This window comes from Pinus tabuliformis, chromosome 1_2 (assembly GCF_031772625.1).
Source record: "Pinus tabuliformis cultivar Carrire ecotype Pingquan chromosome 1_2, CPIR1, whole genome shotgun sequence".
NCBI classification, from domain to species: Eukaryota; Viridiplantae; Streptophyta; class Pinopsida; order Pinales; family Pinaceae; genus Pinus; species Pinus tabuliformis.
Window position 1 is genome coordinate 857,324,196 of NC_142298.1, and position 18,573 is coordinate 857,342,768.

At 34.0% G+C, this 18,573-nt stretch overlaps 1 protein-coding gene across 2 annotated transcripts in view; it reads left to right on the forward strand.

Annotated features, from left to right (window-relative positions):
* LOC149208624 (hexosyltransferase GAUT11-like) overlaps window positions 1-3,933 on the forward strand; it is a 39,031-nt gene extending 35,098 nt beyond the window's left edge. Inside the window, exon 3 of one of the 2 annotated variants that reach the window (XM_089396129.1) lies at window positions 2,321-3,933. In XM_089396129.1, the coding sequence (XP_089252255.1) occupies window positions 2,321-3,772 (1,452 nt within the window). In that variant the 3' untranslated portion in view covers window positions 3,773-3,933. The remainder of the gene's footprint in view (window positions 1-2,320) is intronic. The other variant, XM_089396130.1, reaches the window with a different exon arrangement.
* Window positions 3,934-18,573: the final 14,640 nt, after the last annotated feature.

Genomic DNA, 18,573 nt, shown 5'->3' on the forward strand with positions numbered 1-18,573 from the left:
TTAGGAGCCATTTCTTTTTCCTGGAACTAATAAGATTGAGATTTCGCAAATATACCCTCCTTTCCTTTTTACAAGAAAATATTTTTCGCAAAATCCTTTTAAGGAAAAATGTCTGGCTTATAAATACCTGAAATTCCAAGGAATCTTCAACTTGATGCGGAAATAAGCTTGAACTCTGTTTTGAGAAATAATGCTGGTAACTTTTACAACCTTCGACATCTAAGTTCATCTACCAATTCATGAAGGTTGGCGGTTTTGTATTTATTTTCTTTTCTTAATAAATTTGACATATATTAAGTTTTCTTTGAAAATTCACCTGTTAATTTATTATATGTTATTATCTCTCATGGTGTAAGTGCCATTAATTCTTCAACAACTTGAAGTGATAGACTGGCATCTTTGATGTGTGAAGTGATACCATTTATGGTGTTAGCCTTCAGGACTTTTCTGGAGTGGTTTTGGAGTGTTGTAAAAATATTCCGATGCAAATTAGAAATCGACATGTGGAGAAAGGTGGTAAAGGGAAAAACCGTTATATCAAGACTTATTCTGCTGTTAACTTGTATGCAACTAAAAATTCTGAAATCATTATCCACTATTGATTGGATCTCTTATTCACCTTTAGATTTAGGTGCAAGCAACTTTTGGATTACTCCTCAGGTGTAGCCTTTGATCATGATTTCAACTCCAAAGAGCTTAGATTAGGCTCCTTTTGATAGCGCTTTAGGAACTTAGGAGCTTACCGACTTCATGCAAAAAACTGAGTCTAAGAATCCTTTCCTGGGGTTAAATAAAACTGTAATGTGTTTTCTTTCAAAATTCTACTCATCATTCTAATCCTTTTGATAGAAACCATTGAAAATCAAGGAGTTAAAACTTAAAATGGATTCTGATATCAGTAAATTGATTCTTTCAGCAAAATATAGTCTTTTAGAACTCCTTTGATGTTTTTTTTTTCAGTTATATTTTTTTCAATACATGATTTTTAATCATTAGACGAGTTATAAGGGTTACAACACTAGGTCAGTCTCCAAGTATGTGCTGGGTGGGCCATGGCGACCATCAATGAGTGTGATGGCTGCCATTAGTGATTAGGCTCTTCCACATGGTTTGTCTTTATTCCTTTTCCTTTTTCTTAGGAAGATATTTGTCATATTGTCTTTACTTAAGATATCCTCATATGGTTTGTAGATATATTTCGTTCTCTTTTTTCAAATGATTTCTTATCCAAGGCTGTAACACTTGAACTGAATGCATTGGATACAGTCCTGAACAAGGACCAACACTCACACCGTTAATGCAGCACCAAGAAGACTTTTAGAATAAAACAATATGCTAATGGTTGGAAGATTAACGGGGTTATTGACATGCTATTTATAAGCTAAATCCTCATAAAAAATAAAGTTAAGTTGGATTGAAATCTGGTCATCCTCATGACAAGCGCTCTGACTTGCTGCTAGACCACAACTCGATGGACCATAATCTGAGTATTATTGACTAGATTCTACTTTCCTGATTTTCATGATTTCTCCATGCTTTCCTTTGCTCTGTAACATATTTCAACAAAGTAGCAAACCTATTCCATATGGATACTATGTGTGTTCTAAATTTCTACATTTCATTGGATGAATTGTTCTGGTACTTCATCTTAGCATGCATACACTTTATGTTTCATCTCATTGCTTCTGTATATTTGGTACCTCAGAATTGTACTAATCTTTTTGCTAGTCTCCCAGTTTCTGTTTTTCAGTTGGCCTCCTCTGGTTCTCTATTTCAGTATGCATGCACTTTCTGTTTTGTCTCAATGATTTTCTATATTTGACACCTTGGACTTGCACTTATCTTTCTTGCTACTATTCCAGTTTCTTTCATTCAGTTGGCTTCTTTTTAATATTTTGAACCGCTTAACACTGGATCACACGATATTTGTGCGTGTTGTCTTCTCATTGATTTTTAAGCAACTTGTCTATTCAAATTTTATGAGAGAAGTTAATGAACATAATATGATGTCAAATCTCAAGTTTATATAATATATATACTAAATAGTCTCCCAATTTGTTTTTGGCTTGTCCACTCACAGGGTTATTACCTGATCCTATTTTGAAAGAAATTAAATTTTTTTGACGTTCTATTGATACTCAATTTTACATGCGAGGGATTTGGCCTACTATTTGGCATTTCTACAAAAAGTTTATATATGGATCATCACAAAGAAAATTAGGTTTCAGTAAAATTATTAATGTCATTCATTTTGTTTCCTGGTTATTAAATCTTGTCCAAGTCTAATGTCAAAATGTTGTCCTGTCTTTCCTTCTTGTAGGAGGTTGAAATTACAAGACGGAGTGTGACAGCGGGAATGAATTTCACAGAAGAGATGATAAGTGCCAATTCTATTACAAGGCAGTTGGGAGATCAGATGACACTGGCTAAAGCATATGTTGTAATTGCGAAGGAAAATAACAATTTGCAATATGCATGGGAATTGAGTTCCCATATTAGGGATTGTCAGTTACTTCTATCTAAAGCAGCTACAAGAGGAAGCCCGATTACAATGCAGGAGGCAGAGGCTACCATACGAGAATTAGCAGGATTAATCTATCATGCAAAAGAGTTACATTATGACAGCGCAACTATGATCATGAAACTGAAAGCTCAGATACAAGCATTGGAAGATCGTGCAAATGCAGCCAATGTACAGAGCACAACGTTTGGACAATTAGCTGCAGAGGCAACTCCTAAGAACCTTTACTGTTTGGGTATAAGGTTGACATTGGAATGGATGAAGCATCCTAAGCTCCGGAAGTCTATGGAGGAGAAGAAGAATTCCCTAAGGTTCACAGATATTAATTTGTATCACTTTTGTCTCTTCTCAGATAATGTGCTTGCAACGTCTGTTGTGGTGAACTCTACAACATACCATGCTGATCATCCTGAGCTGCTTGTCTTCCACATAGTCACGGATGGAGTGAATTTTGGAGCCATGCGGGCATGGTTTGCTATGAATCATTATAAGGGGGCAGCTATAGAAGTACAAAATGTGGATGACTTGGCATGGCTAAATGCATCATATGCCCCTGTCCTGAAGCAGCTGCAAGATGCTGAAACACAAAAGTACTACTTCACAGGTGCCCAGGATAGCAAAAGTGCAATTAAATTTCGTAACCCCAAGTACCTTTCTATTTTGAACCACCTAAGATTCTACATTCCTGAAATATATCCTGCACTCGAGAAAGTTGTGTTTCTGGATGATGATGTGGTGGTTCAGAAAGACTTGATGCCACTATTCTCTATAAATTTACATGGAAATGTGAATGGGGCAGTGGAAACCTGCCTTGAGACTTTTCATCGATACCACAAGTATCTAAATTTCTCTCACCCCAAGATTCAGTGTCATTTTGATCCTGATGCATGTGGATGGGCCTTTGGGATGAATATCTTTGATCTCATAGCATGGAAGAAAGCTAATGTTACCAGTCGGTATCACTACTGGCAGGAACAAAATGTAGACCACACACTCTGGAAACTGGGAACTTTGCCTCCAGGCCTACTTACATTTTATGGTTTAACTGAACCTCTTGACAGGCGGTGGCATGCACTAGGTTTAGGATATGATCCCAATGTTGATAACCAACTAATTGAGAGTGCAGCAGTTTTGCATTATAATGGGAATTTGAAGCCCTGGCTGAAGTTGGCAATTACCAGGTATAAACCTCTATGGGAAAAGTATGTGAATTACTCCAACCCATTGTTGGAGCAGTGCAATATCCGTTAATATTGGTCTTTGTGTTTCTCCTTCTTGATGCTATCTCAATTGTTATTGTGCCAGTCACTGTTATTGTGCCAGTGTTTTAATAATATTCTTTTGCCTTTGCACTCTTTTTGGGACATTAATTAATGTTATTCGGATGACATTCTTTAAACGAAATTCAATTCTTTTCTCTAGAGAAGTTGCCTCTGTTTATTGTCTTTGCATTCTTTAGTATTGCTGGCAAACATTCTACCAAGTTTGTGCTGAGTGACAGTTATGTAGTCTTACTTGCACTAAGGGTTTAATTGGTTGTCTAACTGATTTGATTGGAGTGACTAACATGCACCCTTGGAGATGATTTGGTTTCCTGCGAGGGATTTTGCTCAGTTCACAGAGTTGGAAGCTCTGCACGATTTTTTAAAGTTCTCCAAGAAACATGCTCTGAGGAAAGAAACATGCACCGAGGAGCTGCACTGTCAAGAACAAGCCTTCTTTGGCTTAGGTGCCAGGTCCAAGGGATGTACATTTTGTCAAAATTTCCAGTCACCCTACATGATCCCTCAAATTGGGATCAAATTCATGCCAGTTGGATGGGGCAAACCACAATGCGAATGGAACATCGGTGGACCTTCTAACACTCCATGGCCCTTACTAGTGAGCCAACATCCTATTGCCACTAAATGAATTTTCAAAAAGTTACACAATATTCTTGTAACTAGGCAATCCAATTGCACTAATCCCATAGAGTGCAATTTGTTCTAGGCTGCACTCACTATAATTTTCTACATTTGTGCAATTATTATTATTATTATTTATTGATGATGATAATTACTGTCCACTGAGAGGAACTTTGTTCTATTGGGCCTTAAAGAAACAAAAAAAAAACTAATTACCCTGTTTTATCCTGATTTTTCTATGATCAAATAAAAATTGAAAATGAAATTTTCGAGTTCTTCTTGACATTTTATGGGATAACAAGTTATAATGAATTTTGGTTTTATAAATGTTTTGAAAATGAGATTTGATGTTTGTGTAGACCGGGCATTCCGAGATAGTGTTTTTCATCCTCTATTTTTTTAGTCGTGTAAAATTTATAGATTCTTTCCTCCCAAGGTATATAAGGTCATGTCCAATGCCTTGTGTCACTATGAAGCTTGGATCTTTGTTTTATCGACTTTAAGAAAAAAATCAAAAACTAATTATGCTGCTTTATCTGATGTTTCCGTGAACAAATAAATTGGAAGTAAAATTTTCAAGTACTTTTCTGATTTTTTTATGGGATAACAAGTTATAAAGATCAGTGGTATTACAAATGTTTTGAAGACAAGATCTAATGTTTGAATGGACTAGGCATTTCAAGAGTGTGCTTTTCATCCACTATTTTATTAGTCTCACAAATCTTGCAGATTATTTTCTCTTAAGGCATTTTAGGTTTTGGCCAATGACCCATGTCACATGAAGCTCTTGATAGGTTGTTTTGATCTTTGCAATTTTTGTTTTATTTTCTATGGTGCTAACAGCAGAAAGATAGTTTTGATCTCCTAACTTGTGGTTGATGATCTCTTTCTAATAAATCATTTTTTCTTCTTCTTATTTTCAGTTTCAATGCCACTCCACATTATCTTTAAATAAATTACAACAATACTTTTAATGGTATTTGATCATTAAGGTTTCAAACATAAAGTATTCATTGAAGCCAATAGAGCTTTAGATTATGTATAGAATTATGAATACGTCAATGATGTCCACCTTGCCAGTTTTTTAGAAGAGTTGTGTAACTAACATTCACAAAGTGTCTTTTAGATTGAAAACATAACCATAACTTAGAGGAAACTAACTTCCCTTGGATTCCTTGAGACCTTTTAACTTCCAAAGATTTTTAAGTATGTGTATTACTGAATATTTGTTATACAATTTAATTTTCTAAACTAATTAGCTAAGATTTCATGGATTAAAGTTTAAACACACAAGTTGGTGGTATGAGATGTGCTTTTGGCATGCTTAAGCTTAAACAACATTTTAAAGACCAATAAACAAGTAAGATATAATTTTAGAAATCCAATTTAAAATTTAATTTTAGAAATTTATTTGTATTGATACTTTGAAGTAGGATAAAGAATGTAGAGTTTCCACATGTTGGTTATTATTGAGAGCCATGATTAGTTACATCAGAGCGTGGCCACATGTGAGAAAGAAGTATAAACATTATACAAGATAGAGAAACTAATATTTACAATTATTTTAAGGATTACTTAAAACATTCTTGCAATCCATCCCTCCAAATTATGAAGAGGAGGCTATCCCCCAAGGACAGACCTACTATACAATAAAATTATGTTATGTTTATAAATGACTTATGTGGACTAGTTGGTTTTATAATATGTTAATTTTTGACATACTTGTTTATTAAGCCTTCAAACTTTTGTACTTGCTACTCAACTACTTCGGTTTAAAGTTTCCATAGACTCCTAGCTTGTGACTGTTGCAACAAAATCTAGCAGACCTGGTGCAAAGTCTCATTGGGCTAAGTGACAAATCTTATGGCACCAAAGAGGAAGGGTTGCCACTGTCACCTCAGTAACCTCCCCCATGCTCTTTAGTGGGATTTAGACCACAAGGGAGGCTTTCTTAAATCACCTATAAGGATACTCTAATACTAAGGCTAAAGGTGATAAGTTTTTGAAGGTCTCAAGATGGATATGGTACTTGGCAGGGCCATAAATTTCTATGCTAAAGGTTCAAGTACTCTAAACCTTTACCACTAGATGGGTTGCTATAAGTTATGGTTTTGGTGATCTTCAACAATACGGAATTCAATGTCATATAATAGCCTTAGAAAAAGCCTTAAAATGATACTCACAAGAATGGGACAAGGCCTTAAATAGAGGTTAGGGTTATGTTAGGATAAATTGTTTTATCGATGTAAGAGATGCATAAACATCAAATATAAGGGGTGATGTCACTCCTATTAAGGTACATTAGACCATCCAATATGCTAGATTTTGCCAGTACATGACTTATAGAGGCTAGTCCTAAATTACGAGCCACCCACATGCAATAAAATGACACTTTTTATGCACAAATCAGACCTAAAACCTTAGCGTTTGTTGTAGCCATCTGAAAGAGAAAAAGAGAGATTTTTTATGAGATTTTATTGTGATCAACACACTATTAGACCAATGCCTTATCCTACAAGGGTTTAATGGAGTCATTATCGCACAAATTCTAAGGAAGGATATTGAAGGAGTAAGGGGGATGCTTTATGACATCAAATTCTAAAACCCTGGCTATTGCTCTTGTGAGTGGAGAAATTAAATATAAGGTATGCACATAAAGAATTTGCCTATACGCTGATGAACAATTTCACATGCAATATTGAAGAAAAATTTCAACAATGATGAAGCATTTAGTCATGGAACAATTGAAACCCTATTTTAAACATTAAAACATGCAAAATATCAATAATATACATTAAAGTTATAACAGTCCTCCACAAAGGCAATTCTTTCAATCCTAGAGCAATGTCTCTAAACAAAATCACATCCTTTAGCATGTTGCATCCATAAATATCACATTTTGCCCAAGGTAGTGAAGAAATGCTAGCTCACACGCTCTTAGAGAGGAATATAATATAATGTATGATAATAAAAAATAGAAATGAGGGGAGACTCTATTTATATGAAACCTATCCCACTCATTATTAAAATAATTAGACTAATGAAGCCCTATTGAAAAGCTTAGTTTAAGTGTTCCATGAGAAATAGGTTACTGACAAACCTCATAGCTCATAAACATAACAAAAGTGTAGGTTTTAGCCCTGTACAAAAATTACATGCAAACGAATTCTTGAAATAAAAAAATAATGGTGAGAACATAACAAACATACACAAAGATTTTCCCTTGGATCCCAAAACAGGGACTAACAGATTGATTTTTTATTATATTCATTTCAATGTTACAGTACATATATATACATGCTGAAACATTCATAAACCCCAGTACACTAACCTTGGATTAGAACATAACCATAGTTACCTTGAACAGTTCTACAAAATACCATGGGAAAAAAACCATCATGCTTAAAACCATGCGCAAAACAACCCTTTTTTTCTTTCTTTCTTTTCTCGAGGCGCTTCCTTGAACCCCAACAAGTTTATTTCTGGGCCAATTGTGGAAAGGATATAACACATACCCAACATTCTCTCACTTGTTGTTTTCTTTCCACATAGGGGAGCATAGGGGTGCATAGTAATTGATCCAAAGCTACAACGCCCATTGTTTCTCTACACCAAGAAAACTTTTCAATGCTCACAGACTTTGTGGTTGATTTCTAATAAATTATTTTTTCTTCTTCTTATTTTCAGTTTCAATGCCACTCCACATTATCTTTAAATAAATTACAACAATACTTTTAATGGTATTTGATCATTAAGGTTTGAAACATAAAGTATTCATTGAAGCCAATAGAGCTTTAGATTATGTATAGAATTATGAATACGTCAATGATGTTCACTTTGCCAATTTTTTTAAGGAGGTGTGTAACTAACATTCACAAAGTGTCTTTTAGATTGAAAGCATAACCATAACTTCGAGGAAACTAACTTCCTTTGGATTCCTTGAGACCTTTTAACTTCCAAAGATTTCTAAGTATTTGTATTACTGAATATTTGTTATACAATTTAATTTTCTAAACTAGTTAGCTAAGATTTCATGGATTAAAGTTTAAACAAACAAGTTGGTGGTATGAGATGTGCTTGTGGCATGCTTAAGCTTAAACAACATTTTAAAGACCAATAAACAAGATATAATTTTAGAAATCCAATTTAAAATTTAATTTTAGAAATTTATTTGTATTGATACTTTGAAGTAGGTTAAAGAATGTATAGTTTCCACATGTTGGTTACTATTGAGAGCCATGATTAGTTACATCAGAGCGTGGCCACATGTGAGAAAGAAGTATAAACATTATACAAGATAGAGAAACTAATATTTACAATTATGTTAAGGATTGCTTAAAACATTCTTGCAATCCATCCCTCCAAATTACGAAGGAGGAGGCTATCCCCCAAGGATAGAACTACTATACAATACACTTATGTTATGTTTATACATGGCTTATGTGGACTAGTTGGTTTTATAATATGTTAATTTTTGACATGTCTATTAAGCCTTCAAACAATTTTGTACTTGCTACTAAGCTACTTTGGTCTAAAGGTTCCATAGACTACTAGCTTGTGATTGTTGCAACAAAATCTAGCAGACCTGGTGCAAAACCTCATTGGGCTAAGGGCCAAACCTTATGGCACAAAAGATGAAGGGTTGCCACTGTCACCTCAGTAACCTCCCCCATGCTCTTTAGTGGGATTAGACCACAAGAGAGGCTTTCCTAAATCACCTATAAGGATACTCTAATACTAAGGCTAAAGGTGATAAGTTTTTGAAGGTCTCAAGATGGATATGGTACTTGGCAGGGCCACAAATTTCTATGCTAAAGGTTCAAATACTTTAAACCTTGACCACTAGATGGGTTGCTATAAGTTAGTGTTTTGATGATCTTCAACAATACGAAATTCAATGTCATATAATAGCCTTAGAAAATGCCTTAAAATGATACTCACAAGAATGGGACAAGGCCTTAAATAGAGGTTAGGGTTATGTTAGGATAAATTGTTTTATCGATGTAAGAGATGCATAAACATCAAATAGAAGGGGTGATGTCACTCCTATTAAGGTTCATTAGACCATCCACTATGCTAGATTTTGCCAGTACATGACTTATAGAGGCTAGTCCTAAATTATGAGCCCCCCACATGCAATAAAATGACACTTTTTATGCATAAATCAGACCTAAAACCCTAGCAGTTGTTGTAGACATCTGAGAGAGAAAAAGACAGATTTTTATGAGTTTTTATGGTGATCAACACACTATTAGACCAATGCCTTATCCTACAAGGTTTTAATGGAGTCTTTATCGCACAAATTCTAAGGAAGGATATTGAAGGAGTAAGGGGGGATGCTTTATGACATCAAATTCTAAAACCCTAGCTATTTCTCTTGTGAGTGGAGAAATTAAATATAAGGTATGCACATAAAGAATTTTCCTATACACTGATGAACAATTTCACATGCAATATTGAAGCAAAATTTCAACAATGATTAAGCATTTAGTCATGGAACAATTGAAACCCTATTTTAAACATTAAAACATGCAAAATATCAATAATACACATTAAACTTACAACAATCCTCCACAAAGGCAATTCTTTCAATCCTAGAGCAATGTCTCTAAACAAAATCACATCCTTTAGCACGTTGCATCCATAAATATCACATTTTTCCCAAGGTAGTTAAGAAATGCTAGCTCACACTCTCTTAAGAGAGGAATATAATATAATGTATGATAGTCATAAATAGAAATGAGGGGAGGCTCTATTTATATGAGACCTATCCCACTCATTATTAAAATAATTAGAATAATGAAGCCCTATTGAAAAGTTTAGTTTAAGTGTTCCATGAGAAACAGGTTACTGAAAAACCTCAGAGCTCATAAACATAACAAAAGTGTAGGTTTTAATCTTGTACAAAAATTACCTGCAAACAAATTCTTGAAATAGAAAAATAATGGTGAGAAGATAAACAAACATACACAAAGATTTTCCCTTGGATCCCAAAACTGGGACTAACAGATTGATTTTTTATTATATTCATTTCAATGTTACAGTGCATATATATACATGTCGAAGCATTCATAAACCCCAGTACACTAACCCTGGATAAGAACATAACCATAGTTACCTTGAACGGATCTACAAAATACCATGGGCAGAAAACCATCATGCCTAAAACCATGCGCAAAACCGCCCCTTTTTTTTCTTTGTTTTTACGAGGCGCTTCCTTGAACCCCAACAAGATTATTTCTGGGCCAGTTGTGGAAAGGATATAACACATACCCAATATTCTCCCACTTGTTGTTTTCTTTCCACATAGGGGAGCATAGAAGTGCATAGTAATTGATCCAAGGCTACAATGCCCATTATTTCTCGACACCAAGAAAACTTCTCAATGCTCACAGACTTTGTGGTTGATGATCTCTTTCTAACAAATCATTTTTTTTCTTCTTATTTTCAGTTTCAATGCCACTCCACATTATCTTTAAATAAATTACAACAATACTTTTAATGGTATTTGATCATTAAGGTTTCAAACATAAAGTACTCATTGAAGCCAATAGAGCTTCAGATTATGTATAGAATTATGAATACGTCAATGATGTCCACTTTGCCAGTTTTTTTAAGGTGTGTAAATAACATACACAAAGTGTCTTTTAGGTTGAAAGCATAATGATAACTTAGAGGAAACTAACTTCCCTTGGATTCCTTAAGACCATTTAACTTCCAAAGATTTCTAAGTATTTGTATTACTGAATATTTGTTATACAATTTACTTTTCTAAACTAATTAGCTAAGATTTCATGGATTAAAGTTTAAACACACAAGTTGGTGCTATGAGATGTGCTTGTGGCATGCTTAAGCTTAGCAACATTTTAAACACTTTTAAACAAGTAAGATATAATTTTAGAAATCCAATTTAAAATTTAATTTTATAAATTTATTTGTATTGATACTTTGAAGTAGGATAAAAAATGTATAGTTTCCACATGTTGGTTATTATTGAGAGCCATGATTAGTTACATCAGAGCGTGGCCACATGTGAGAAAGAAGTATAAACATTATACGTGATAGAGAAACTAATATTTACAATTATTTTAAGGATTGCTTAAAACATTCTTGCAATCCATCCCTCTAAATTATGAAGAGGAGGCTATCCCCCAAGGATAGACCTACTATACAATACAATTATCTTATGTTTATAAATGGATTATGTGGACTAGTTGGTTTTATAATATGTTAATTTTTGACATACTTGTCTATTAAGCCTTCAAACAATTTTATACGTGCTACTAAGCTACTTTGGTCTAAAGGTTCCATAAACTACTAGCTTGTGACTGTTGCAACAAAATCTAGCAGACCTGGAGAAAAGCCTCATTGGGCTAAGGGCCAAACCTTATGGCACCAAAGAGGAAGGGTTGCCACTGTCACCTCAGTAACCTCCCCCATGCTCTTTAGTGGGATTTAGACCACAAGGGAGGCTTTCCTAAATCACCTATAAGGATACTCTAATACTAAGGCTAAAGGTGATAAGTTTTTGAAGGTCTCAAGATGGATATGGTACTTGGTAGGGCCATAAATTTCTATGCTAAAGGTTCAATTACTCTAAACCTTGACCACTAGATGGGTTGCTATAAGTTAGGGTTTTGATGATCTTCAACAATATGAAACTCAATGTCATATAATAGCCTTAGAAAATGCCTTAAAATGATACTCACAAGAATGGGACAAGGCCTTAAATAGAGGTTAGGGTTATGTTAGGATAAATTGTTTTATCGATGTAAGAGATGCATAAACATCAAATAGAAGGGGTGATGTCACTCCTATTAAGGTACATTAGACCATCCACTATGCTAGATTTTGCTAGTACATGGCTTATAGAGGCTAGTCCTAAATTATGAGCCACCCACATGCAATAAAATGACACTTCTTATGCATAAATCAGACCTAAAACCCTAGCCGTTGTTGTAGCCATCTGAAAGAGAAAAAGAGAGATTTTTTATGAGATTTTATGGTGATCAACACACTATTAGACCAACACCTTATCCTACAAGGGTTTAATGGAGTATTTATCGCACAAATTCTAAGGAAGGATATTGAAGGAGTAAGGGGGGATGCTTTATGACATCAAATTCTATAACCCTAGCTATTGCCCTTGTGAGTGGAGAAATTAAATATAAGGTATGCACATAAAGAATTTCCCTATAGGCTGATGAAAATTTCACATGCAATATTGAAGCAAAATTTCAACAATGACGATGCATTTAGTCATGGAACAATTGAAACCCTATTTTAAACATTAAAACAAGCAAAATATTAATAATATACATTAAACTTACAACAGTCCTCCACAAAGGCAATTATTTCAATCTTAGAGCAATGTCTCCAAACAAAATCACATCCTTTAGCATGTTGTATCCATAAATATCACATTTTGCCTAAGGTAGTGAAGAAATGTTAGCTCACACTCTCTTAGAGAGGATTATAATATAATGTATGATAATCATAAATAGAAATGAGGGGAGGCTCTATTTATATGAGACCTATCCCACTCATTATTAAAATAATTAGACTAATGAAGCCCTATTGAAAAGTTTAGTTTAAGTGTTCCATGAGAAATAGGTTACTGACAAACCTCATAGCTCATAAACATAACAAAAGTGTAGGTTTTAACCCTGTACAAAAATTACCTGCAAACGAATTCTTGAAAAAGAAAAATAATGGTGAGAACATAAACAAATATACACAAATTTTCCCTTGGATCCCAAAACCGGGACTAACAGATTGATTTTTTATTATATTCATTTCAATGTTACCGTACATATATATACATGCCGAAGCATTCATAAACCCCAGTACACTAACCCTGGATTAGAACATAACCATAGTTACCTTGAACGGATCTACAAAATACCATGGGCAAAAAACCATCATGCCTAAAACCATGTGCAAAACCACCCCCTTTTTTTCTTTCTTTTTTTGAGGCGCTTCCTTGAACCCCAACAAGTTTATTTTTGGGCCAGTTGTGGAAAGGATATAACACATACCAAACATTCTCCCACTTGTTGTTTTCTTTCCACATAGGGGAGCATAGGAGTGCATAGTAATTGATCCAAGGCTACAATGCCCATTGTTTCTCTACACCAAGAAAACTTCTCAATGCTCACAAACTTTGTAGTTGATGATCTGTTTCTAATAAATCCTTTTTTCTTCTTCTAATTTTCAGTTTCAATGCCACTCCACATTTAAATCTTTAAATAAATTACAACAATACTTTTAATGGTATTTGATCATTAAGGTTTCAAACATAAAGTATTCATTGAAGCCAATAGAGCTTTAGATTATGTATAGAATTATGAATACGTCAATGATGTCCACTTTGCTAGTTTTTTTAAGGAGGTGTGTAACTAACATTCACAAAGTGTCTTTTAGATTGAAAGCATAACCATAACTTAGAGGAAACTAACATCCCTTGGATTCCTTGAGACCTTTTAACTTCCAAAGATTTCTAAGTATTTGTATTACTGAATATTTGTTATACAATTTAATTTTCTAAACTAATTAGCTAAGATTTCATGGATTAAAGTTTAAACACACAAGTTGGTGTTATGAGATGTGCTTGTGGGATGCTTAAGCTTAAACAACATTTTAAAGACCAATAAACAAGTAAGATATAATTTTAGAAATCCAATTTAAAATTTAATTTTAGAAATTTATTTGTATTGATACTTTGAAGTAGGATAAAGAATGTATAGTTTCCACATGTTGGTTATTATTGAGAGCCATGATTAGTTACATCAGAGCATGGCCACATGTGAGAAAGAAGTATAAACATTATATAAGATAGAGAAACTAATATTTGCAATTATTTTAAGGATTACTTAAAACATTCTTGCAATCCATCCCTCCAAATTACGAAGGACGAGGCTATCCCCCAAGGATAAACCTACTATACAATACAATTATGTTATATTTATAAATAGCTTATGTGGACTAATTGGTTTTATAATATGTTAATTTTTGACATACTTGTCTATTAAGCCTTCAAACAATTTTGTACTTGCTACTAAGCTAATTTTGTCTAAAGGTTCCATAGACTACTAGCTTGTGACTATTGCAACAAAATCTAGCAGACCTAGTGCAAAGCCTCATTGGGCTAAGGGCCAAACCTTATGGCACCACAGAGGAAGGGTTGCCACTGTCACCTCAGTAACCTCCCCCATGCTCTTTAGTGGGATTTAGACCACAAGGGAGGCTTTCCTAAATCACCTATAAGGATACTCTAATACTAAGGATAAAAGTGATAAGTTTTTGAAGGTCTCAAGATGGATATGGTACTTGGCAGGGCCACAAATTTCTATGCTAAAGGTTCAAGTACTCTAAACCTTGACCACTAGATGGGTTGCTATAAGTTAGGGTTTTGATGATCTTCAACAATACGGAATTCAATGTCATATAATAGCCTTAGAAAATGCCTTAAAATAGGTTAGGGTTATGTTAGGATAAATTGTTTTATCGATGTAAGAGATGCGTAAACATCAAATATAAGGGGTGATGTCACTCCTATTAAGGTACATTAGACCATCCACTATGCTGGATTTTGCCAGTACATGACTTATAGAGGCTAGTCCTAAATTATGAGCCACCCACATGCAATAAAATGACAATTTTTATGCATAAATCAGACCTAAAACCCTAGTGGTTGCTGTAGCCATCTGAGAGAGAAAAAGAGAGATTTTTTATGAGATTTTATTGTGATCAACACACTATTAGACCAATGCCTTATCCTAGAAGGGTTTAATGGAGTATTTATCGCACAAATTCTAAGGAAGGATATTGAAGGAGTAAGGGGGGATGCTTTATGACATCAAATTCTAAAACCCTAGCTATTGCTCTTATGAGTGGAGAAATTAAATATAAGGTATGGACATAAAGAATTTCCCTATAGGTTGATGAACAATTTCAAATGCAATATTGAAGCAAAATTTCAACAATGATGAAGCATTTAGTCATGGAACAATTGAAACCCTATTTTAAACATTAAAACATGTAAAATATCAGTAATATACATTAAACTTACAACAGTCCTCCACAAAGGCAATTCTTTCAATCCTAGAGCAATGTCTCCAAACAAAATCACATCCTTTAGCATGTTGCATCCATAAATATCACATTTTGCCCAAGGTAGTGAAGAAATGCTAGCTCACACTCTCTTAGAGAGGAATATAATATAATGTATGATAATCAGAAATAGAAACAAGGGGAGGCTCTATTTATATGAAACCTATCCCACCCATTATTAAAATAATTAGACTAATGAAGCCCTATTGAAAAGTTTAGTTTAAGTGTTCCATGAGAAATAGGTTACTCACAAACCTCATAGCTCATAAACATAACAAAAGTGTAGGTTTTAACCCTGTACAAAAATTACCCGCAAACGAATTCTTGAAACAGAAAAATAATGGTGAGAACATAAACAAACATACACAACGACTTCCCTTGGATCCCAAAACAGGGACTAATAGATTGATTTTTTATTATATTCATTTCAATGCCACCGTACATATATATACATGCCGAAGCATTCATAAACCCCAATACAGTAACCTTGGATTAGAACATAACGATAGTTACATTGAACAATTCTACAAAATACCACGGGCAAAGAAACATCATGCCTAAAACCATGCGCAAAATCGCCCCTTTTTTTCTTTCTTTTTTTGTGGCGCTTCCCTGAGCCCCAGCAAGTTTATTTCTGGGCCAATTGTGGAAAGGATATAACACATACCCAACATTCTCCCACTTGTCGTTTTCTTTCCACATAGGGGAGCATAGGAGTGCATAGTAATTGATCCAAGGCTACAATGCCCATTGTTTTTCTACACCAAGAAAACTTCTCAATGCTCACAGACTTTGTGGTTGATTCCTAATAAATCATTTTTTCTTCTTCTTATTTTCACTTTCAATGGTACTCCACATTATCTTTAAATAAATTACAACAGTAATTTTAATGGTATTTGATCATTAAGGTTTCAAACATAAAGTATTCATTGAAGCCAATAGAGCTTTAGATTATTTATAGAATTATGAATACGTCAATGATGTCCACTTTGCCAATTTTTTTAAGGTGTGTAACTAACATTCACAAAGTGTCTTTTAGATTGAAAGCATAACCATAACTTCGAGGAAACTAACTTCCCTTGGATTCCTTGAGACCTTTTAACTTCCAAATATTTCTAAGTATTTGTATTATTGAATATTTGTTATACAATTTAATTTTCTAAACTAATTAGCTAAGGTTTCATGGATTAAAGTCTAAACACACAAGTTGGTGCTATGAGATGTGCTTGTGGCATGTTTAAGCTTGAAAAACATTTTAAAGACCAATAAAAAAGTAAGATATAATTTTAGAAATCCAATTTAAAATTTAATTTTAGAAATTTATTTGTATTGATACTTTGAAGTAGGATAAAGAATGTATAGTTTCCACATGTTGGTTATTATTGAGAGCCATGATTAGTTACATCATAGCATGGCCGCATGTGAGAAAGAAGTATAAACATTATACAAGATAGAGACACTAATATTTACAATTATTTTAAGGATTACTTAAAACATTCTTGCAATCCATCCCTCCAAATTATGAAGAGGAGGCTATCCCCCAAGGATAGACATACTATACAATACAATTATGTTATGTTTATAAATGGCTTATGTGGACTAGTTGGTTTTATAATATGTTAATTTTTGACATACTTGTCTATTAGGCCTTCAAACAATTTTGTGCTTGCTATTAAGCTACTTTGGTCTAAAGGTTCCAGAGACTACTAGCTTGTGACTGTTGCAACAAAATCTAGCAGACCTGGTGAAAAGCCTCATTGGGCTAAGGGCCAAACCTTATGGCACCAAAGAAGAAGGGTTGCCACTATCACCTCAGTAACCTCCCCCATGCTCTTTAGTGGGATTTATACCATATGAGGCTTTCCTAAATCACCTACAAGAATACTCTAATACTAAGGCTAAAGGTGATAAGTTTTTGAAGGTCTCAAGATGGATATGGTAATTGGCAGGGCCACAAATTTCTATGCTAAAGGTTCAAGTACTCTAAACCTTGACCACTAGATGGGTTGCTATAAGTTAGGGTTTTAATGATCTTCAACAATAGAGAATTCAATGTCATATAATAGCCTTAGGAAATGCCTTAAAATGATACTCACAAGAATGGGACAAGGACTTAAATAGAGGTTAGGGTTACGTTAGGATAAATTGTTTTATCGATGTAAGATATGCATAAACATCAAATAGAAGGGGTGATGTCACTCCTATTAAGGTACATTAGGTCATCCACTATGCTATATTTTGCTAGTACATGACTTATAGAGGCTAGTCCTAAATTATGAGCCACCCACATGCAATAAAATGACACTTTTTATGCATAAATCAAACCTAAAACCCTAGCGGTTGTTGTAGCCATATGAGAGAGAAAAAGAGAATTTTTTTATGAGATTTTATGGTGATCAACACACTATTAGACCAATGCCTTATCCTACAAGGCTTTAATGGAGCCTTTATCGCACAAATTTTAAGGAAGGATATTGAAGGAGTAAGGAGGGATGCTTTATGACGTCAAATTCTAAAACCCTAGATATTGCTCTTGTGATTGGAGAAATTAAATATAAGGTATGCACATAAAGAATTTCCCTATAGACTAATGAACAATTTCACATGCAATATTGAAGCAAAATTTCAACAATGATGAAGCATTTAGTCATGGAACAATTGAAACCCTATTTTCAACATTAAAACATGCAAAATATCAATAATATACATTAAACTTACAACAATCCTCCACAAAGGCAATTCTTTCAATCCTAGAGCAATGTCTCCAAATAAAATCACATCCTTTAGCATGTTGCATCCATAAATATCACATTTTGCCCAAGGTAGTTAAGAAATGCTAGCTCACACTCTCTTAGAGAGGAATATAATATAATGTATGATAATCATAAATAGAAATGAGGGGAGGCTCTATTTATATGAGACCTATCCCACTCATTATTAAAATAATTAGACTAATGAAGCCCTATTGAAAAGTTTAGTTTAAGTGTTCCATGAGAAACAGGTTACTGACAAACCTCATAGCTCATAAACATAACA